Source organism: Mustela putorius, unplaced genomic scaffold, assembly GCF_011764305.1.
Source record: "Mustela putorius furo isolate JIRA1106 unplaced genomic scaffold, ASM1176430v1.1 tig00003858_pilon_pilon_pilon, whole genome shotgun sequence".
Taxonomy (NCBI): domain Eukaryota; kingdom Metazoa; phylum Chordata; class Mammalia; order Carnivora; family Mustelidae; genus Mustela; species Mustela putorius.
Window position 1 is genome coordinate 22,379,511 of NW_025422010.1, and position 23,934 is coordinate 22,403,444.

General features: G+C 44.6%; 1 protein-coding gene across 5 annotated transcripts in view; it reads right to left on the bottom strand.

Moving 5' to 3' along the window:
• Nucleotides 1-23,934, bottom strand: part of KCTD1 (potassium channel tetramerization domain containing 1) — a 180,979-nt gene that overhangs the window by 37,978 nt on the left and 119,067 nt on the right. For 4 of the 5 annotated variants that reach the window (XM_045065475.1, XM_045065476.1, XM_045065473.1 and 1 more), the window contains exon 2: nucleotides 9,905-10,083. In XM_045065475.1, the coding sequence (XP_044921410.1) occupies nucleotides 9,905-10,083 (179 nt within the window). Of the gene's footprint in view, nucleotides 1-9,904; nucleotides 10,084-10,522; nucleotides 11,743-23,934 lie in introns of those variants that run through there. The other variant, XM_045065477.1, reaches the window with a different exon arrangement.

Below are 23,934 nucleotides of genomic sequence, written 5' to 3' on the forward strand. Positions count from 1 at the left end.
TCAATCTAGTTGAAGACATAAATCCTGCATTTTTATTGAAAAGAAATGGCATTTTAATGGGTTACTTCCATAATGATAATAGAGCAAATGGTCTGGCAGATATTGTGAACTGGATTTTTCTATGAACATACCTCAGCTTTCAGAGAGGGCATCTGTGTGCGCAGTGGGTCCATCAGGGATCCCTCAGTGTGACTTTCTGAGGTTTACTATTATTTATTTATTTTGGGGGAGGTATTTATTTTTATAAAAAAATATTTTATTTATTTATTTGACAGAGCCACAGCGAGAGAGGGAACACAAGCAAGAGGAGTGGGAGAGGGAGAAGCAGGCTTCCCACCGAGCAGAGAGTGACTAAGCCACCCAGGTGCCCCTTTTTTGGCTGTACTATTATTTTTTAAATTCTCAAAATTCAAATGCCAATTACAATGTCATGTGTTTGGGTTTTCTGAACGATAAATGGTTCTGTTTGGAATTTAAGGTGGACGGGAACGTTTATTTTCTGCAATGGCTTAATACAGAAGATTCCCCCAACTTGAGAATAATTTGCATTGTTTTACTGCAGCCACAAACACACACAGCATGGACACCTCACAGTGTCTTCCCTTCTGATACAAAGAGATTTCACGTCTCTTTTTAGAGTGGATCATGGAGGCCTGGGAAGAGGCTAGCCACAATTACATGGCAGAGAGGAGAACACCACTGTGGGGTGTAATACTGCTGCCCACACAACTCTCTCCATGACCAAAAGTGCAGTTCAGTCTTTTGGAAATTTGCCTAAAATGTTTCAGTTTTGGTCCTCGTTTGCGATAAAGTAGGTCTCATAGGAAGCACTTCGCCAGAATCGGTTATGCGGCTGACAGAAGCTACAGTTGGTTTTGTTTTGAAGAAACTACACGATTTGAGGAGCCAAAGTCACATGAGATCCACGAGCTGGGTTGTGTGAAATAACACTGTCAATTCTAAGTCCTTTTAATGGAATTGTGGGCTCAGTGGGTTAAGCCGCTGCCTTCGGCTCAGGTCATGATCTCAGGGTCCTGGGATCGAGTCCCACATCGGGCTCTCTGCTCAGCAGGGAGCCTGCTTCCCTCTCTCTCTCTCTCTCTGCCTGCCTCTCCATCTACTTGTGATTTCTCTCTGTCAAATAAATAAATAAAATCTTTAAAAAAAAAAAAAGTGGATCTTTAAAAAAAAAAAAGACACAATAAAGGGAAGTGTATATTTTACATTATTAACTTTGTGAAAGATTACCAAAATCTTCTATGAATTACCTATAAATTAACTTTTTAAACAAGTAAACAGAACATAGAGTTTATTATTATAAAGTACTTTCTTGTATGATGAGGGGCAACATGAAAATACAATAAAAAACACAGAGTAAAAATGACCTTCGCATTGCTCAATGACACTCTTCATTATGATACATCAAAAGGAGTCCCGTCAGTACTATTGTCCCAAGTGACAGGAATCAAGCCAGAATCAGACAGAAAAGTCTCACTTTAATGACCTGTCTCTTGTCAAGCCACCGTGCACCCACCCTGCTGGGGATGTTGACACGTTTCTCTCCTACACCCTCCTCTGCAGACCTTTGCCCAAACTCTGAGCGTCAGGTGGATGGCCTGATTCTAATGGAGACCACAGACTCGCCTCGGATCCTGACCTGCTGGTCATGCCAACGGTGGGTGTGGCCCAGGGATCTTTTGTCTCTGGTGGAGGAAAACGTTCAGGGAAGACAGGTGTCCCCCTCCGTTCATCTGGTTCACTGGTATCTGGGTTGTTGCCTGGTTGATTGATTCCCTTGTCTTGACTCCTTCCCTTCAGGTAACTAGACTAGGAAATCCCCTTCTGGGCTCTGCCTCGAAGAAAAAAGCAGGTACTTCTTTGCCGCTCCAATCAGATGAGGCCTACCATTAGGTCCTCAACATTAGCCTAGCACCTAAAGAACTAGGTGAAGGCCACCTTAAGAAACAAGTGCCTTGAACTTATTGTGGATAAACAGCCTTCTTGGCTCACGACCACCTTTAGAACATAGTTCCAGAAGGTGGTAAGGAGGACTATGTAGCTGGCCATGAGAAACATGAGAATACTCTGTGCCCTGCTCTAGACCAATGAAACCAGCAGGTGGGGAGGTCCAGGTTGGTGGCCTGCTTTGGGCTCCTACAGATTCTCACCTGACCCCAGGGTTGAGAAGCACAACTAGAGAAGACGAAACCACAGAGGGCCTGGACTGGAGTGGAAGTGGGACTCCTACCCCGTCTCAGAGTGGTGGTGTTTTTAGCTGTGCGCGAGGGTAAATGACAGTCCCCACCTCTAATATCAGCGGCACGTTAGGTAAGAAATACACGTAATGAGCCCAGCCTAGCCTTGGAACACCATTACTCATTACTTGCCTTCCACTGTTTTGAGGACCTGGCCCCCATGCACAGTATTTTACCCAAGAACTAATTCACGTACCAAGCCAACTTCTAAAAGTCTACTCGGCAGCAGGCACAACGCTAAGCACGAAAAATACAGGACAGAGACTGAGGAAGAAAGAGCTCTCCTGGGACAGTGTTTCTACTGAAAATGAGGCAGAGCTCCTGGCAAGGGAGAAGTTTAGAAAGATCGAGAAAACAACCTGCAGTCCAGCCCTGACCTGCTTCACGCTGGACATCCAGTGCTCCTCTCCGCCCGCACGGCTCGGCCATCGGGAGGCCCAGGCCGGCACGTGGCCTTCACCCTGGTCCCAGCTTGAGTCGGGAGCTGGCCACGGGATCAGCCTGCTTCGTTATCTGCCACCAAGGGGCTTCTGCCCACATTTATTTATTTTTTAACTCTTTTGATCAAAACCAAGGATCACTTCCGTGACCAACGAATACAAAAATTACAAGAAAACGGATCAGGAACAGTATTGGGGTCCGTACCCCCAGCAAGGTGACCTGAGGTGTTACACCCAAGTGGCAAAAGTCTGCTTCTAAATCTGCACTAGCACGTCGACCAGATTTTGTCTTGGAAAGTTTAGATGAGCAAATAGGTAGGAATAAAATGATCTTTTGGCTTAATACAAGAGCAAACTCTATCCCAAAGTGGGCGTATTTATTCTCCGTGTTATTCTTACTACTTCACTTGGTCCTAACTCAAATACCATTAACTGACTGTTTACTCATCGTCTGTCCTCCATGCTCCCCACGTCAACCACAGAAGAGCAAGGACTTTGGTTGGCCAGTATCCGCCCTGGCCGTTGGGGAGCACAGAAGAAATCCAGTGGATGGAAGAACAGGACAGGGAAAACTACAGGCTCTAGCATGGGTACATTTTTCTCTGAAGTCCTCTCTAAGACAAGACTTGATGAGTTAAATTACTCTAAAAGTGAGGTCTGCTTTTTCCCAAGGGGCAAAGGGAAGTTTGCTGAATCCACCAGTAGCATAGTGTAAGTTTCTGGCTTTTCAGTACAGAAGAGAAAAGTCCAGTTTCATCATTTAAAAAAAAAAAAAAAACCTTTTTGAAGCTGGTTTCATTTATTCTTTGCCTATATAACTGAGGAGGAGCAATTTTGGAAAAGCAATATTGTAAGATGACAAGAAGAGACAGAGAAGAGGAAAATTGCCCCGATTACCCTGGAGAAACTTTCCATTTTTCATTTGCCAGGTGCTTTACCTCCTTTTCAACTCCCCTCCCCCCCATAAACTAATTTTCTTTTTTAAAAGATCAACCCATCTTAGCAATCAGGACTGTTCACCATTAGGTTAGCTTGTCCTCATTTTATGCATTTCCATGGGCGTTTTCAAAGCAGCAAGGGTATGTGCCTTCCTTCCATCTGAGAGTTCACATCTCAGGATGACTTCTACTTCCCCAATAATCTGTTCTGTGATTAAATATATATATAGAGAGAGAGATAGACATCGCATTGTAAGATTTATTTATTTGAGAGAGAGCGAGAGAGAAAGCAGCACAGCGGGGAGGGACAGAGGGAGAGGAAGAGACAGTTTTAACCAGATTACACATGGAGTGCGAAGCCCCATAAGGGCTCAATCTCACCAGCTCACAACCTGAGCTGAAACCAAGAGTCCGGACACCAATTGCCCCCACAGATGCTGCATTATAACTCATGCCGATCTAAAGAGTAGGTTATAATCAAAAGCCCCCTGCAATAATTCTGCAAGACAACTCAGTGAACTGTGTGGCAAGAAGGATGCATTAATGTTTTGGGACATTTTTGTTGGGATCCTAAAATGCAGGCTTGTGTGCCAACAGGACTGGACCCATGTCTAGGGCCTGTCACATGAAACTGGAACCGTGAAGTCACAGAATCACGGCACAGAATCCCCAGCCCTACCCAGGATTACAGAACACCTCCCGGTCTGGCCTCGCACAATGACAGGGAACTCCAGACAAGTGCGCGCAGTCACCCTGCGAGCATGTGCACCAATCCCTTGAGTGTAAGCTCATCCAACTTCCCTCCCAGGGCAGCTCCCCACGTACCATGCCTTAATGGCTCACGCAGCAGAGAGTGAAGTCACGCCAAGAGTTGGATCTCTGCTGACAAAGGCACACACGTTTGGCATCTCTGTCCTAAAGCTCCAAATACACACAGCCCTTGGGTGGCCATGGGTGTTGACTGCAAAGCTGAAAGCCCAGCGTCTTGAGTTTTGCAATTACCTACGTACGCCAGCGTGCTTCCTGACTCGCCGCTGTTTAGGGGCGATCAATCCAGCATAATCCACTTATGTGGGAGTTAACTCATGTACTGTGTTTAAAATACACAAAAGCTCTGTCAAGCAGTCAGATCGGATGGCTCAGGGGACTGTAATACAAGACCTTCTCTTTCACCTCTAGGTCACTGGCTGACCAGCTCTTTCAGTCAAGAGCCCTGCCTTATGACCGCCCTAGAGGCTTCACTCATTACCCTAACAGCCCACTTGCCCGTTTTAAAAATCCCATGTGTGAATAACCGTCAGTACAGCCGCTAGTAGTGCTGGCTTTGTTCGAGATGGTGGTAAAGGATGAAACGGACCTAACTTTGGATTCAGACACGTGTCTTCTTTTAAAGCACAGAATGTTTTGGTTTTGTCTCAAATAGGCTCTGCGCCCAGCGTGGAGCCCAGTTCAGGGCTTGAACTCATGACCCTGAGATCCAAAACCTGAGTTGACACTGAGCCGGACGCTTAACCGACTGAGCCTCCCAGATGCCCTGAACAGGATGCTGCTTTTACATCACACACACACACACACACACACACACACACACAGGTGTCTAGAGAGATATTTCAGGGGCAACAGTGGGAGACTTTAAAGAGGCCATGCCACTGGTACCAATCTTAATTCCTTATGACAAATGACTTAGCTATCTAGATTTTGTTGTTACCAATGATGTTAATAATGGGGGCCTAAGATTTTTAAATCAGATATAACCAGGTCTGTTGTTTAAATGTGCAGGGCCCTGGGCAAGAGTCCTAGTAAGGCCCACCTCTCATGTCTAGATCCTTACAACTTATCAATCAAGTTGGCAAACCGTCACATAAAAAATGTTCTATCTTCTTGGTAAAGCCATTACAAATCTTTTCATAGTGGTGATATATTTTTCTGACTTTTGTTTTGTTTTACTTATTTAATGGAGAATTACTGCAGACCTGAACTGGCTGTTTTTCTGGGTGATTCCAATTCCGAATGGCAACTGGAATCGGGGACCAGTCAGGAATCTCCTTGATCCCCAAGGTGGTGTCAATCAACTGCGGCCTCAGAAATACCCACTAAGAGCAGTTGTGCATCTTACACAAAACATCAGTAACACGGAGCACATCACTGCTGTACGTGCTACAGCAGTTACTCTGAAACCTGTAGTCCCTTCAGCTAGAAAGCACTTGATGGTGGACATGAATAATGTGAGTGGTGAACCCTGCTGTAAGATGCAGAAGTCAGCATGCTTCTTGAATCCCTACTCAGGGCTTACAAAACCTGCCCCCCCCAATAAAAAACGAGGGGTACCCCACACACAATGGAACCAGGTGATCTTGGTCATCAGGGAAATAAAGATCAAAAGGTATTTTCTCTTGGCAGGATAGCCATTATGATACAGCACGAACCATTCATTGAGGAAGAAGCCTATATTCACTGGGAGGGACCATACGTCTCAGTGTTGTTCAAAGCCAGATGGTGAAAATCAGGATCTCTTGGGCAAATCGAAGAGAATCCTCTTTTATTGGTCTGGGGCAGGACTGTGCATGGCCTTTTAATGCTTCCCAGGTGCTTCTCATGTTCCGCTGTGTGGTCCACTGTACCACTCTCTGGGGTTCTAAGGGTAGTCTTTAGCCAAGAAGGCGATACATAGAGACAGAATAAAAAGTCACCTGAAATATTTCAAAGTGGAATAAAGGCTCTTTGCAGGACCTTTGAAACTGTAGAAAAACATGACATCTTTTATGATCCCTAACTACAAACAAATTAGGACTTTTACACTACAAGTTTCCCCTTGAAATCCTAGAAACGACACCAAGGAAAAAGCCCTCCTCCCCTCTGGGCTACAGCAAGGGAAAGGCAAGTGAGAGAAGAATCCAGTACACTGAGGAGGGGAGGGGGCAGGGAATGGTCCCACAGGGTGGGAAGCGTTCAAAGTGAACTGCAGCTAGAGCTATTTGTAATTCCATGGTCATGGGCAACCTAATCTCCCAGGATTTTTCCCCAAAGAGATTTTCTCAGAAGTTGGAAGGAGCCGCTGACATATATAAGAAAAGCATGAAACTTTCTTCCCTGTATCTTTGACTATGAACATTTATGTATGGGTCCCACTGAACTGACTGTCGCCTTGAAATGAACATCGGGTGACTTACAAAACACACCCTCCCACACACACCCTACCCCCACCCCCACACACAAACCCACCACTCACACACACACACACACACACACACAATCCAAGAGGGAGCAGAATGGTCAATTCAACATCTAAACCACTGTCATCTGCTTTAGGGGAAAGCAAAAGAAAGAGAAGTCACTTTGTAAGGCTTGTTTCAGAGTCTGACACAGGCTTAAAAATATCTCCCTGACAATAAAGATGATCTTGGAACAGCTGAGCAGTTCTGGGACAGGTAGGGTAGGGGCATCAAGATTAAGGACCAGAAGGTGCCAGCTAGGAGTCCCTCGAGCCTACAAGTAATTCAGGCAAGAATCCAAAAGTGAGTCTGTTTTCACGGTCTAGGAAATGAAGGAATGGGATATATTTGGTATTTGGAAGGCAGTCCGAAAAGAAACAATTGCTGGGTTTGGCAGAAGATTAAGCATAAAGGCAATAGTATGTGTTGGGCACAGGGCCATGGCGTGCTTTTCGTAATCACATTTAATCCTCTCAATAACCTTGCGAGAAGACATATCTGTGTCTATTTTACAAGAGAGAAGACAGGGCTTAGAAACTGGACTTGTCCTTGGCCAAACAACCACTAAATGGCAGAGTCAGCATTCAAACGTGGGACTGAAAAACCATGAATTATTTCTGATGTCACTCCCATGATACTGTGGCCCGGTGGTGCCAAGGAAGTGTAGGGAAAGATGGGGAAAGGCAGATAAGCCATTTCATCTTCTCTAATTAAGTTGGTGAAAGAGAAATTTAAGTTATAATGCCCGGAAGTATCAGGTTGGAGGACAAGTAGGTTGGATGAGATTTTTTAAAAAATCTGTGCCTAGATCAGTGCTGCCCAATAGAAAAAAAAAAAAAAAAGCAAGATACGTGTAATTTGGGGTTTTCTGGGAGCCACATTAAAAGAGTAAAAGGAAAAAGGTGAAATTAATTTTAATGACACATTTTATTTAATTCAATCTATTCTTGTTCCAACATGAAATCAATAATAAAAAAAAACATTGAGATACTTTATTTTCGGGAGGTGGGGTCCTAATTCTTTATAATCAAGGACATTTTGATTTGGACCTGCTATGTTTCCAGTGCTCAAAGGCTGCACAGGGCAAGTGGCTGCCATTCGAGACAGTGCAGATATCCAGAGTCCAGAGACCACGTAATGCGATGCATGCCTCAGGGTGTGGAGAATGAGGAACCAAAAGTAGACTCTTAGAAATGCCCATGCACAGGTGGCCAGAGGGAGACTCTCCCAATGAGACACTGTTTGAGGCCTTGAAAAGTGGCAAACTATTTGAGAGAGGAACTGAATAAACAGAGCCTCCAACGAATTGCTAAGTCCTACCACTGCAACAGGCTAAGTGAGACGGGAGCTTCAGAGAAGCCCAAACCCCCATGGCGGGGGGGGGGGTGGAGGGATGGGCGGCTGCAGCGAGGGGCTTCAATCTGTAAGAGGACCCCCCCTAGGTGCAATGAGCATTCAAAGAAAACCTCCTAGTTAACGTCAAATGCACAAGGGGTCATTACTGACTTCCCTCCTGGAGTAGCATTTAAAAATTGGACTGAAGCCAAAGGCCATCAGATCAGATCAGTGAATTTTGCTACAGCTAAAGATTTGGTTTTGGACTCCTGTAAGTTTTGTGGCTTGCCCCCCAGAACTCAGTGCTCATTTGAAAGAGGCACAGTGATTTTCTTTTGTTGATGTTGGTATTAGCTTAGAGAAAATGGAAATAAGTATTTTTTAAAAGAAACGTTACTTACTTATAATATTCTTGGGAAATACAGCCATCACGTAGCATGACTTTGGAGCACCTATTACGATGCACTTAGGGAAAGTGGGGACTCAGTAACAGGAATAACTGACTGACGGGACCATTTCATTTAAAAAGACATAGTTTTTTTGATAATTGAATTAACAGTCATTTGTGTTTTAAAAAATCATTTCACTTTGCGGAAATTGAATCTGGAAATCGAGAGAGAAAATATTTCCTTTTTCTTCTCAACTTTCCCCTTCTTTCATAAAATAATAAGCAGCAGGGTGAGAATTTAAAAAACACAAACAAAAAAATGGGTCTTCACGCAGTGAAGATGAAGATGCCAGCGATTTCTACGTCAGTCCTGCCTGGTAGTGCTGCTATCCGCTATCTGTCACTGTCAGAAGTTCTTGAAAAAGCAACTGGTTCCTTCCCAAAGCCCAAACAGCATGTTTCCAGTTCAGATGATCAACACCATGCAGAAAAACTCCCTTTTTCCTGACTTGAGCCCACACAGGCTCTTGCCTCCTCCTCTACCCACCAGCACAGCTGGGGAAGATCAGCTCCCTTAGAGGATCTGGGCATAGCCCCCAAATCCAGGCAGAGCCAGGCGGGGTGTCCCAGCAACAATAACAAAGCAAACTGTTTCCTTGGAGCTCCTCTAGACGTGGGTGGAGGGGACAGGGGACAGGGTGTCTCATAAGCATCAAGTGTATAATGCCTATTTGTAAAACACTCTCCCCTCTTCAGACACTTTCTATATTTACTTATCTGCCTTGCATGCTCAGAAATCCCACTGCTCTTTTTTTTTTTAAGGCAAAACTATCTTGGCTTCCTGGACTTTTGCATACTGTTCTAAATATACTGCCACACTCACTGATAAGAGTATCTCTCTCTCTTTTTTTTTCTTTTCCTCTAGCTCACAAGTTGGTGGGCCACGTGATCTCCTAGAAAATTCTAAGAACTGATAAGAATGTGTGTTTTAGAAGAAGAGGACAGAAGAAAAGTCTGTGGTAGGTAGAAATCATCCTTCTTTTTGCGCTACATGGAGAAACGCAAAAATCGCAGCAGGACGAAATATCCCAAAACTCCATTCCCCTGTGACAGGTCTACGCGGATGCCACTAAGCTGTGGGTCAGGCCCCCACCGGGCCGAGACTGCCCGCCACATCCCAGAGCAGCCACAGGAGCTGGGCGCTCACGTTCGGACCCGCCCCCACCCGGGGAGGTCATGCTGCTGCTGTGGGGGGTCAAAGGAAAAACATATCATCAAACACAATCACTTCCAAGTGTGACTTTTCCTTTTTTTTTTTTTTTTTTTTTCAGATTACCTTGATTCAGGGTATTTGGTGAGGGTGGCCAGGCTGCTGGTGTACATGTGACCGCCCACATCAATGTGGACGGGCGCATTGGATTTTGTGAGTTGCGCTGGAGTAGGAATGCCTTGGTTGTTCAGTGGAGATGCAGGAGATCTAGTGATCAGAGGTCTTGACATATTGGGTCGACTGTCCTACAGAGAGATAAGCAAGTTTAGACACGTTTTCATCTTTTCAGTGGAGAGAAAGGAAACACATGCATCATCAAGAACAAGCCAGCGACTAGCGCCGACACTCATTCCGCAGTAACATCTCCCCAAACCAGCGGGCTCTCGTTCTTTTTGTAATGAGTATCAGGAAAACAAAATCTGTAACGAAGAAAAGGACAACTTCCCACGCTCAGAGTCAAGGAGGGGAACTAATGTTCATTTCCAATCATCCTGAGCTCTATGATGGCTTATCTCACTAATGAATTCCCGCATTTAACAACTGGTAAATGGCACGTGGAGAGCTACGACTCACTCCAAATGAAAAGACAATCAACGCTGGAAACAACCCACGCCTAAATAAAATACAGATGCTTTATCTTTCTCTCTGGAAACTTACTGCTAGGCAGTTGAGATAAATACAGACCTTTCAGCACTTGTGTTCTGCAAAACATTTTCCTTGATTTCTATTTTTCCAACCAGGAAGAGGAGGCTGGGACTGGCTTGGCCATCAGCACACATTCTGAAAGCAACCTTGTGCACAGGTACCACGAGTTCATCCGTCAAGAGATTAAAAAAAAAACAAAAAACCCCCCCACACGCTACCCATTTGTTCTCTGCTTCTCTCTCTGTGTAACACTGTGGGTCTGGGGACATTCTGGAAAGACTGTACCCTTCAGTGGTTAAATACGTGCTTGGGAGTCACGAGCAAGTTGCTCTTCTCTACGCCCGACTTCTTGAAGAGATCAAGCTCCCGGGGCAGGTGTGGATGGAGCCGTCCCACGGGCAGGGGTGCGGGGTAAGGAGAAGAGCACACAGAGGACATCCCGGGGTAGGTGCAAGAGCATGCCGAAGGAAGCATCCTCTCGAGGAAATAAAATATCACATCCTTTCCATGGATACAATATAAATGTTTCAAATACTATCCAAACATGGTCAATTGCTTTTAAATAAGAGACCAAACCACAGACAAGTCAAGTCCGGTCCCTGGCACTCCAGGAAGGGGTCAAATATTTCCAGCCCGCAATTGAGGAGTAAGCTAAACTAGCATTTACGTCCGAGTTCTGCAAGATGACTGCCACAACAATACTCTCAGATTTATCATTTGGCCCAAAACTGTTTTCCAACATGCAAACAATGCATGACGAAGTCAGTGAGAAGGCATGTTAATGGGGTTTTGAAAAAGGCCTTTGATGGAGATTATAAAAGGGAAGTCATCTAGTTTTTGTGCATAAAACCCAGCACGATAAAATATAAATTTGCAAAACATCAGAGATTTTATGACCTGAAACAGCTCTAGGAGTTACCTGGGGCACAACTGTTAGACTACTTAGCATTAACCACATGTCCAGGCAAGACTGAATGCACGAGCTTCCTGAAACCCTGAGCTACCGTGAATGGGGCGGGACGGGGCCTTCACACACAACTCTGACCATCTGTGTTGTGCTCTGCTCCACGCTGGATTAAACAGGGTCCAGAAACAGTCACAGGACAAGAGTTTATGTTTTATTTCTTAAATGGGGTGGTCGATTTGTGGGTGTTGACTATACTATTCTTTATACGTTCCTACGTATTTTTAATAATGCAAAGGGATATTAAAAAACGCATAAACGGATGTTTGTAGCACACCGAGGAGAGAATGTGAAGAGGCACTGGATGGGGGAAAAAAACAAGAAACAAAAACACGGTTGGTAGAAAATATCAAACAGTTCGGGTTTGAAAATACTAAAAGTTAGCACTTTAGAATTCAAATGACAAAGAGCAACATTCTTCCTTTAAAAATGCAATCCCAAAGCCTCTACTTCTAAGAGCTTCTCCCTACCTGGCTACAGACAGTCCCCCCTCCCCCACTCCATGTCCCCCGCCCCGTTACAATTCATCCCATCACGGCACTGCAGTGTCTGTAATAGTTTTTCAATTGGACACATTCTGTATCCCGCCTGAGGGTGCTCAGGCGAAAACGAACAGATTTGCAGGGTTAATACTGTAGTTAGACTGTGACCTCATTCAGCACAGCTCCAATACTGCCAGGTCTATATAGAAGGAGAAAAAAAATGAAAGCATAACTGATCGGTTGAAGGATTCCAGATTTCCCAGAATATATAGCATTTACATTGTAAATCATGAATGTATGGATATTGCTAAATTTAAAATTAAGCCAGTATTTTCTTCAGCGGCGGGGCAGTGGGGGATTGGGGAGGGGAATGAACCCTGAAGGACCAGGAAGGGGGCTCAGGCCAGACTCTGGCAGGACTGTCTGCCGCTTCGTCCTCCCCTTCGTCCTCTTTCTCACTCTGGGAGCCTTCCCTGGTCTGTGTGTGCCCCCTTAGTTAGATGGCTTCTAAGGCACTTTTCAGTCTAAGGGAGACGGAAAGAACTTGGAAAATCCATAGGCTGGAATGGAGGAAGGATATCTGGGGCACGCCGTCTCAGCCTTTACAGCAGATACCCAGCCTCTACTCCGAGGCTTCATCGTACACATTCTGACAACCCCCTTCCTCGCCTATGGCTTTCTCTTCTTTCTTTCGACCCCGAGCTTCCAGAAGGGGTGCCACCTTCCTAGCAGTCTCGGGAGGAAGCCAGAGCCCAAGCTGAGCTGGAAAAAACCCAGGTTCTCGGGGACGTTGTTGACACACCCACTCGACCAACCCTGAGCCTCTCTCGAGATGTCTCGTTACGTGGGAAAACCGAGTTCCTCATATTTCAAGCTAGAGTTTTCTGTCACCTATCCTGACAGGATACCCTTCCTTTCCTTACACGGCTGCCTCCCCGTGAGATCATCTGGCTTGGAGGGATGTGGCCGGTGATGCCAAGAACAGCTGCCCGCTGACAGATGCAGAATTTTCTACCGTATTATGACCATTTTGCAGCTCCACTTCCCCATCTGCCTTTCTCTCTGATTGCTCACCCAGCATCCTCTCAGTCTGGATGTCTTTTTACTGTGATTTCCGATGAAAGGCAAACCAAACACTTCAACCAGGAAGGGCGCAAATGTGCGTACTGATGCGTATTCTCTAAGAGGCCCGGACAGAAAGCTGTCTCAGAGCAACTCCCATATGGAATAGACCCTTCTCTCTACCTGGGAGAGAGGAACCCTACCATGAAGCTACATGGTTTCAGGCCCTTCGGTGTGCAGCACATTGTTCTCTCCTTCCACAGTATTTGCTACCCTCTCCCAAGAGCCAGGCACTGTACCAGAGACAGATATGCAACACTGAACGTGACAGGATGGTGCCTGACCTCACCGGGCTTGTTCAGTGTGGACAGAAGCCAAGAACCAAGCAGCTGCTACCAGAAGGGGGGTGGGGGGTGGGGCACGGACAGGTCAGTATGCAAGCTGAATTGAAGAGACATGTAACCCAGGCTTGGGGGCTGGGAGGACAGTTGGGGAAGGTCTCCTGAAGCCAAAGCCAGTCTAAGCTAAGATCTGATAGATGAGAAATCAACCCACAGTGGGATGCTAGGAGGAGGTTTTCAAGTGATAATGCCAAGGCCCCAATGTTGGAGCATGGAACCTTCTAGAAATTAAAAGTGCAGCATGTTTAACAATTCTCCCATTTATTTTTCCCCCCAAGGCCTGGAGGGACAATCTAGGAAACAGAAGCTTATAAGATGATGGTCTGAGAACCACAGAATTAAATGTTAACTCAAGTGAGAAAAATTAAAGTCACTACAACATCCTTATGTCTGCAAAGGGGAAAAGGGCAGAGGAAGACCGCTAACAACCAGCTTTCTCAACAGCGCCATCCAACAGGGCTTTCTACCACAATGGAAACATTCTAGATCTGCTCCATTCAGTAAGGTGGCCACTAGTGACATGTGACTATTTTGAGCATTTGAGTGTGGCTAACAGAACTGAAGAACTGAATTTTAAATTGTATTAATTTAAATTGTAATGGATATAGCCACATAGTCACATCCCACCGGACAGCACAGTAAATTTTGCTTGAATTTTTCTTAATATGTGGAAGCCCAAATCACAACAGACTTGAACTTATCAAGTATGTTTATTTACTTAAGAAAGCAAGTCTTTAAAGATTATATTTTTAAGTAATCTCCACACCCAACGTGGGGCTCAAACTTACAACCCCAAGATGGAGTCGCATGTCCCACAGACTTAGCCAGCGTGGCACCCCCCCCCCGCATGTTTACATGGAAAGGCAGTTACTGCAGAAGGGAATATAGTACAGCTTAGGACCTCACAGCACTATTTCTCTCTTTTGACTGATTTTATGAAAATAAATGAAATTAACAGCCGTGCAGTGAGGAAAACGCAACATTTACGGCTCTCACAGAGAGTGCATGGAGAAAAGGCACCAGGGCACGCTCTGTATGATTCCACTCACACGAAGCTACAGACCACAAAATGAATCTGTGAAGATACAGCTCAGAACACTGGCCACCTGGGTGTGCCGGCGGGGCGGGGGGAGGCTTACTGACTGAGAGGGGTAAGAAGGAGCCTTTGGGACTACTAGACAAGTTCTAAATCTGTATCTGGGAGGTCCCATAGTTGTACACATGTGGGCACTTAAGATTTATTCACTTTATTCTCAGTTTCATTCAGAAAGAGAATAAACCAAAAATAATCCTGGAAAAACTTCAATCAAAACAACTTACTGTTCAAATGCTCGTATAAATTTCTGTGAAATACTGCCTTTTTAATTTAATTTTTTTTATTTCAGAGAGAGTGAGAGAGAAAGAGAGTAGGAGAGGGAAGAGGGTCAGAGGGGGAAGCAGACTTCCTGCTGAACAGGGAGCCCAATGTGGGACTTGATACCGGGACTCTGAAATCATGACCTGAGCAGAAGGCAGTCGCTTAACCAACTGAGCCACCCAGTGCCCAATATCGCCTTTTTTTTAAAAGCTAAAAACATGTTCATTATTTCCTCTCACAGGATACATCAGTCTAACTCCAGTACTCAGACATGGAAGAGCCATCTGAAATTTTCTTTCAAATTCCTCTTTCCCCTATTTCTATCCCATACGGATTTTCCAGGTACGTTGATCAGTTTACTATTAAAACTTCCATTTCCTAGCTGCTTTCAGTGTGAGGATTCCTCAGCTTAATCATCCACCTCACCTACCCAGCAGAGCAGCAATGATTTTTCGGTAGGAGAGTCCTTCAAGGGATTTGACTTCAGGCATCTTTCAAAAGAAGCTAATGAAAAATTTGCCTTCTAAATCTAACTTAGCTGAGCACTGTTCAAACAGGAGCCCCAGGGGCACTGCCTAGAACAAATGAGCTGAAGTTTAAACTGGAAGTTTGAATGACTTTATTTGTTAAAAATGTATGCTCCTGTCTTAGGTCACGTTTCACTACCAGGTTGGACTACATTGCCTCTTTCACTGGGGAAAGAAACAGGTTTCTTAGGGGATGTTTCTAGAAAAGCATGTCAATAGTAAAATACTTACTTTTATTATTTGATGTTGTAATTCATAGCATTTAACAGAGGGATGAAGGAATATAAGATAAATCATAGCTTTTCCACAAATTTCGACCTGGGTTTAAAATATATGTATTTGTATCACATACACACACAGACTCAAGGAGCGTCTATACTGTATGGAATTCCCGGAGACTGGAGTGTTCCCATTAATTCTATTTTCTGACAGTTGGCCAACTGTTTAGGGTATGTGAACTGTGATCACAGTATCTTAGGCATGGACCCTGCTAGTTCCTTGGATGGAAATCTATGGTTGCCTTGGGAATGTTACTTTAGAACTGACACAGTCCCATTGGACTCACAGTAAGGGTTCCTGTGGGAAAACATCACTATACTGACCACAGTTACTTAATTGTATAAAAAGACTCCTTCCTAACCGTAATGTCAACATATTTTTTGTGAGAGAGCTCATTGTTTCTTCATTCATTCAGGTAATACTTAACTGGGCTCCGAGCACGTATCAAGCTCGTGGTTTCTACAGACTTTAACTAAATAGCAGAGTGACACTGAAGAGAGAGAAAAAAGTCTTACAATTTCACCTGAGTTTAAGTAAATAAATAAAATTAAAAAGGCCCAGCAGTGCTTTAAAATCAATGAGTATTGTACATATACCTTATGTAGGGGACAGTTTCTGTCAGTCTCTGAAGACACCTGAGAATTAGGCACCAAAGCTTTCAGGACATCCAAATTTGACATCAAATCTTCCATTGACTTTATCGAAGGAGCCCCCTTCACACTCATAGTACCTACTTAAGTCTTAATCCATGTATTTAAAGATTTTATTTATCTGACAGACAGAGATCACAAGTAGGCAGAGAGGCAGGCAGAGAGTGGGGGAAGAAGGCTCCCTGCTAAGCAGAGAGCCTGAAGCGGGGCTCAATCCCAGAACCCTGGGACCATGACCTGAGCTGAAGGCAGAGGCTTTAACCCACTGAGCCACCCAGGCGCCCCTTAATCCATGCATTTAAAACACGTGTGTGTGGTCACTGGTTTTCTAGCCCATGGGACAATATGTACTTATAAAAGTCACCCAAAATTGTATCACCCCCAAATCAAATGCCAAACTAGCTTAGAGTGGAAAGTCTGTATAATATGCTGAAGAAAGATTTCTGCCCAAAAGTAGTAAAGGAAAACATGTTCTTAAGGTAAGACAACTTTCAAAACTTTGTATAGCTGGAAATGTTTCCTCCACAGGACATCCTATGGGTACAGGAGAAAGAGCCCTGGTTTTGGAATCTGAACCTGCTTCGAACTCAGCCTTACCCTTTGTGTGATCTTGGAGAAGTTTCCAAACCTATCAGACGCCAGTTTCCTTATCTCTAAGACAGGGTTGAATCTTCCCACCCTACAGAGAGATCAAGCCTGCAGCACATGAGACTTGTTTGTGAAGGTGTACAATCCAGTGCTTGGTACAGAGAAGGATGAAGGACATTTCTTTCCTTCTGCACATGAAAAATGAAATCTCACAGAGCAGTAAGCCAATGGACAGAGAAGACAGCTACGGACCTACTGAGAACTATGGAGAACTTTAAAAATAGCTGAAGAGGTAAGATCTGTGGGTGAAAAAGACAGCATTTTGCATTGATAGAAGGATTACCTGGTGAGGTGCCGACAAGAAAGAAGGAAAATAGAGAAGGACAAAACAGAAATGCCAGCTATGTGCTTTGGCCAGGTGTGTGAAAGGAAGTAGAGAATGAAATCATTACGACATGTCCATGAAATGAAATGGCACTTGAACTGTATGGATTTTCCTTTTCAGATTAAAATCTTAATTTCACAGATTAAAAACAAAAACAAAAACAGGGGTCCCTGGGTGGCTCAGTGGGTTAAGCCTCTGCCTTCAACTCAGGTCATGGTCTCAGGGTCCTGGGATTGAGCCCCGCATGGGACTCTCCGCTCAGCGGGGAGCCTGCTTCCCCCTTTCTCTCTCTGCCTACTTGTGATTTAAATAAAATCTAAGAAAAGAAAAAACAAACAAACAAAACTTAGAAAGCAAACATAGGAGGCTTCCAAGTTGTTTCAAAATGACTAGCAACTGTGTTAAACTAATCTGCAGTTGCTTCTTAATCTGAAATAGCAAAATGTTACTCTCCTTACTGTTGGCCAAGAGGAGGGGCTATTAATGTTTCTCTATTTCAGTACATCCTGTCGGCCCAAGATGCAGTGTGTACCCTCAAGATGCAGTGTGTACCCTCAATGTGCCTTTTTGTTGTTGTTGTTGTTTTTTTTCAAATGGAATAGGTATCTGAGAAGCTCCCTTATTAGATTACCAAACTGGGACCACGAAAAGAACAACTATTTGCCAAAATTTCCCTACTTCCTTTTCCCCGCGAAAGGAAAGTAACTCGAAAAAAGAGACCATTTTGATAGAATTTTGCTGTGCAAAAAGAGTTGGACTACTTTTTAAATTAGATATCTTGGATTTAAAAAAAAAAAAGAAACATTTTATTTATTTATTTGAGAGAGAGAGATCACAAGAAGGCAGAGAGGCAGGCAGAGAGGGAAGCAGGCTCCCCGCTGAGCAAAGAGTCCTATATGGGGCTCAATCCCAAGACCCTGAGATCATGACCTGAGCTGAAGGCAGAGACTTAACCCACTGAGCCACCCAGGTGCCCTCCCCTTTTAAAAAAAAAAATTTTTTTTACTTATTTATTTGACACAGAGAGAGAGAGAGATCACAAGTAGGCAGAGAAGGCAGGCAGAGAGGATCTCTGAGATATTTTTAAATATACTTAAGACATCAGCGTTATTTTAGAAGACACAGTACAGCTCAACTATGGATGTTACTAATTAAAAAAAAATAAAATACAGCATTAAAGTGAAAAGCAGGTTATGGAACAGTTCTACAGGGAAAGGTTTTTTTTCAAAGATATTTGTATATTCAATTAAAAACTCTGGAATTAAACACATCAAAATATTAGTAGGGGTCAGGACTAGCTGATGTGACAGGCAAATTTTATTTTTGTTTTTATTCTCTTGTGCTTTGTGGCATTGAACATTTATTACTCCTGGCATTTTTTAAAAAGCTATTTTTAAAAAGAAAAAAAAATTCAAATTAAATAAATTAGTACATACTCTTGGCATACTGCTATATTTTACCTTCATAATCAGGATTTTTATTCTTTTGACATTTTTGAAAAACGACTGAATGAAGAAATACAGAAATGGAACTGAAGTTTGGGATAATGCTTCCCTTCCCTTTATTTTCTTGCCAGGGAGGAAATGTGCGGAACAGAAAATTAAATGGGCCTCAGGTCATGGTAAGCTCATATTTAGCTGACACAGAAGTCTATTTAGTTGGATCCTGAAAGAACGGGACAAGAGCGTATGGTTTCCACACTCTGGGGGACTATCGGGTCATCTGTCCCCTTCCCCGGTCCCCTCCATTCCCAGATCTAAAACACAGCAAAGGCAAGACGATAAAAGCTGTCCAGGCACACCTCCCTGTTTCCAGATTGGTGTCCTGCACGCGCTCTCTTGGAAGGAGAACACAGACAGCAGCAGGGGTTGGCAATGACACTGTATCTAATGCTCATGGACGGCCCTCTAGTCCGAAATCAGAAACCTCTGCACAATGTTAAGTATTATCACCATTTCACAAAGAAGGAAGTTGACTGTGGGGTCAAGTGGTTTAGCCTATAATTATCTAGTAATGAATTTACGGCGGTATTTTACACACTAGCCACTGCATAGCAGGATAAGGTTCCCACTCTCTGTTACTAGGCTCTCCACAGTCTGGCGTTCCCGAGCGAAGGGACAGATTTACCCTGCTCCATCCACGTCCTTCCACTTGGTCTGTTCTGAAATGAACACAACTGGCTGGAGGGTTAGGAGGACCGTCAGTGGTCATGCAGAAGGCAGGAGCCAGCTGGCCTGGCGTGTGGACTCCTTCCCCCACCCCCACAGACGCTGTATTTCCCCACCACAGGGAACCGGCATTTTACTCCTCTAACTGCTAGTCCTAGATCTTGACTACGGGACACCTCTGCCTCTAAACAGACAGTAAACTTCACTTACTGACTTCTTGGATATGGTCATAAAAATTCCCTGTCTGGCAGTGTCAAAAGCTAAATGTGTTCCTTCGAACCTTAACTGCATCCCTGAGAACCTCCTCTTAAGATTCTTAGATGGCTATTTGCTTGAGCTCCGTGTGCTAAAAAATAAAAAATTATACACAGCTTTCAAATATACTAGCCTACTCTAACTCTCTAACGTACAAAGCGGATGTTTCAAAAGGTTCATTTGCTCAAACGCTCATTCATACAGAAAATGTTGGGGGGCTGTTCTGTTTGGAGTGTGGCTAGGGCAAGGTGGGACTGAATTTCCCAGGGAGTTGACAATCTTCCTTGGGAACTAGCCATATGCACAGGGAGTTCCTGAAGACAAGAGATCTGCAGGTGAATAAAAAATTTTAAATCAAATCATGCTTTAAATGCTCTCAGAATTGCAGAGGGGGCGAGCAGTGGGCGGAAGTGGGGCGCCTGGGTAGCTCAGTAAGTTAAACATCCAACTCTGGGTTTTGGCTCAGGTCATGATCTCATGGGTTGTGAGATCAAGCCCCCTGTACGGCTGGCTCTACGTGCAGTGTGAAGTCTCTTTAGATTCTACGCCTTTGCCCCTCCCCTCATTCGCCTGCACTCGCTCGCTTGCTCTCTCTCTCTCTCTCTCCAATAAATGGATTATCTTTAAAAAACAGGGGCACCCCAGTGGCTCGGTCAGCTGAGCATCTCCCTTCGGCTCAGGTCATGATCTTGGGGTCCTGGGATCAAACCCCATGTGAGGCTCCATGTTCAGTAGAGAGTCTGCTTCTCCCTCTGCCTCTGCTACTCCTCCTGCTTGTGTTCACTCTCCATCTTCACTCTATCTTTCAATATTTATTTTATTTTATTTTATTTTATTATTTTTCAAGATTTTATGTCTTTATTTGAGGTAGAGAGAGAATGAGTGAGCAAGAGAGCACAAGCAGGGTGCCTGGGTGGCTCAGTGGGTTAAGCCTCTGCCTTCAGCTCAGGTCATGATCCCAGGGTCCTGGGATGGAGCCCCGCATCAGGCTCCCTGCTCGGTGGGGAGTCTGCTTCTTCCCTTGCCATTCCCCCTGCTTGTGCCTGCTCTTTGTTGCTCTCCCTCCCTCTCTCTTTCTGTGTCAAATACATAAATAAATAAATAAAATCTAAAAAAAAAAAAAAAAAAAAAAAGCACAAGCAGGGGGAGTGGCGCAGGAAGAGGGAGAAGCAGGCTGAGCAGGGAACCTGACACGGGGCTTGATTCCAGGACCCTGGAATCATTACCTGAGCAGAAGGCAGACACTTAACTGACTGAACCCCCCAGGCGCCCCTCTCGCTCTATCTTTCAAATAAATAAATAAATATTTTAAAAAACAATAAATCCTCTAAGAACTACTTACTGACACTCTTAAGCAAACCCTTTTAGGGGCAAGTGGTACTTTGGGACAGCAAGGACTGCACTTCTCTTGATATGAATCCAGAATACATTACTGTTAAATAACACATACAAATGCTTAGCCGTGCCACGTGACAAGGATCAGAGCAACTTTTGACCCAATTATTTTTTAAAAGCGGGAACTCCTGTAGGACGTCTGGCAGTACTGACACTGACTGCGGTTTCTAAACCCAGCGTTCTTCAGAAGAGGGGACAAAGGTGTGGCTTAAGCTACAGCCGGAGCCCGTCACTGCCGAGTTTTGAGGCGCTGGCAAGCCGCATCATGTCGCCTCAGTCTTCCCACTGACAATGTACACCGTTGGACCCCTGCTTGTGCCTGCTCTTTGTTGCTCTATAATGTTGGTCTATAATGCTTTTTCCAGTCTTGATTTTTTGACTATTCTGTAACTTAAAAAAATATATATCAACTACAGAGATTCAAATCTCTAATGGAAGCTACTGGCATTTTAGGTCGTCGGAATTGGAATTCCAATCTTTTCTGAAATCAAGAACTGGCCGTCAAATGAAAGGGATTCCAAAGGCATGAATGCAAAAGAAAACAAAAAAAAAAGAAGCCAGCATAGAGAGGTTCCTTCACAGTCACAGCATTTTCTCTAACTGACGAGGAAGATGAAAGCTTATTTTTTAAAATTTATTTATTTTAAAAGATTTTATTTATTTATTTGACAGATAGAACTCACAAGTAGGCAGAGAGAGAGAAGGCCCAGTAGAGAGCCTGATGTGGGACTCAATCCCAGGACCCTGAGATCATGACCTGAGCTGAAGCCAGACACTTAACCCACTGAGCCACCCAGGTGGCCCCGGAAGATTAAATTTTAATCACTACAGTTTTTTATTTGCCTCACCGACAGGAGGAAATAATAAAACAGGGTGCTTAATGAACAGAATGCCGACTTCAGACATTGTTCACTCGACACCATGTAATGGGAATGCTGTTTATTTATTTATATCTTGCATTGTTCTAAATTACGAGAGCTGTCACAAAGCAGCTTGAGATCCCCCTCCAGAATAGAAAAAAACTTGTGTTAGTGATATAAAATGGATGCTTTTTAATAAAGTAACAGCCTCTTAGAGGCAGTATCAGTGTCAACTTTTCAAAAAAGACGTATCGGGTGATTAAAAAAAACGAGTAGGGGGCGATGGAGGGAAGCAGTCTTGGTCTTCCCACGCCGGAACCAACAGGTGGGGTGTGGCGCCGACAGGCGTGCCAGAGACCTAGCCCTTTGCCCAAAAGGCTGCTTCCGGGTGAGATCTGGGGCTGGGTGCAATCTCCGCAGTGAAAAGATGCACAGACTCTCCTGAGGGTGCCTCGGTCGTCCGGGTGCTTATCACATGACTCTGAGCGGCTAGTGGGAGCCGGGGTGACTCGGTGGGGGTACTCTGGTTCTGCTCCTTGGGGACCTGGCTGATGCTGGGTCTGCTGGCAGCCAAGCCCGGGGGGGGGTGGTGGTGGCGAAAGCTCCCACAGCTGACACCAGGCCTGGAATGAGCCCAGCGCACTCCCGTCTCGGGTTATTTCTGAGGGTACCTCGGCTGATGAAACTTCCTGCTCAGGAGCAGATGGGAGAGAAGATAGCATTGAAAACACAGATGAGCAAGGAGGCGAATGAGCAGTAAAGACAGCAGCCAAACAGTCATCCTCCTCGCTACTTTACTGCAATGAGCTATTCTTTACAATCTTCACGCCGTAAAGGAGACATCTGTGTTCTTGGAGAAGTATCTTAAAATAAATACCAACAAGAGTAAAAAAAAAAAAAAAAAAAAAAAAGTAACAACAACAACCACCCAACTTTTTAAAAGATCAACCTGACTGGCAAGAAAAGTTTGGTACAAAAATAGAAATGCATTAGAAAAAAAAAAATCATACCTGGAATTTACATGCTGCCCTATGTATACACAGAAATTACCTACTAGATCCCAGAATTCCGAAGGCCTTTGGGACAATCAAAACTCACAGCCTTCCAAGAGGTCCAGCGACAGAGGAGGGTAAGGCCAATACTGTCTTCTGCAAAGAAGGAAAACTGAGGCAGGGATATGTAGATGAACTGCCCAAGGTTTAAAAAAAAAAAAAAAAGCAGCTGATTTAAAGTTAGAAGCAAAATGTTCTGGGAGCTCAGCCTGCGTTCTCTCGACTCGAATGTGCTGTCTCCCCGTCTGGGGCAATCTGGTAGTGTCTGACCCACCAGGACTTGGATCAGACTCTGAAAACAGGCCCTTCATTTGCCTGTGGCAGCAGACGGCACTCCACCGGGCATATCCGCCAGTGGGAAGGAAACCACGTAGCAGAATGCCTTTGGTATTCTTAAGAGCCCCCGCTTAATTTTATTAGATGCTTATTTAACCACAAGACACAGTACGGAATGCCCGGACAACCATGGAGGTGGCAGAGCAAGGTGGGTAAATGGGAGGTTCATCTAGCAAGAAAAGCAGTCAGGGGTAGAGAAGCCGGGCAGGGACAGAGGACAGACTGAGAAGATACAGGCGAGTAGGAAGGAGCAGAAAAAGGGGCAGAAAGTGAGAAAGGACACAGGGATGCGGGAGGGACATGGGCAAGAGGGGAAAAGCCTGTGTCCTCGGGGGATCAGACTGGACAGGACTGGTTTTCCCTAATTTCCCAACCCCACTCATCCACTCGGGAGATCAGTCTCTGATGCTTGCCCCTCTTGTTTATTCTCTTGTTTATTCCAACTAGGATCTTAACGGGTCCCTCTATGTAGATAGCTGTGAGGGAGGTTTGGGAAGAGGGTTGTTTTTGTTTGTTTGTTTGGGAAGAGGAGTTTAAAGGTTCTCCAGGCTTTGCCATTTGCTTTGCTCTTCTCTAGAACACCCCCGCAGCATCCCTCTCTGTATTGCTTCCTTGCAAAGACTGTGGGGCTGAAGCCCAAGTTTTAGAGAACCATATAGATCCTTCACCTGGAGAGAAAGTGCACGGATA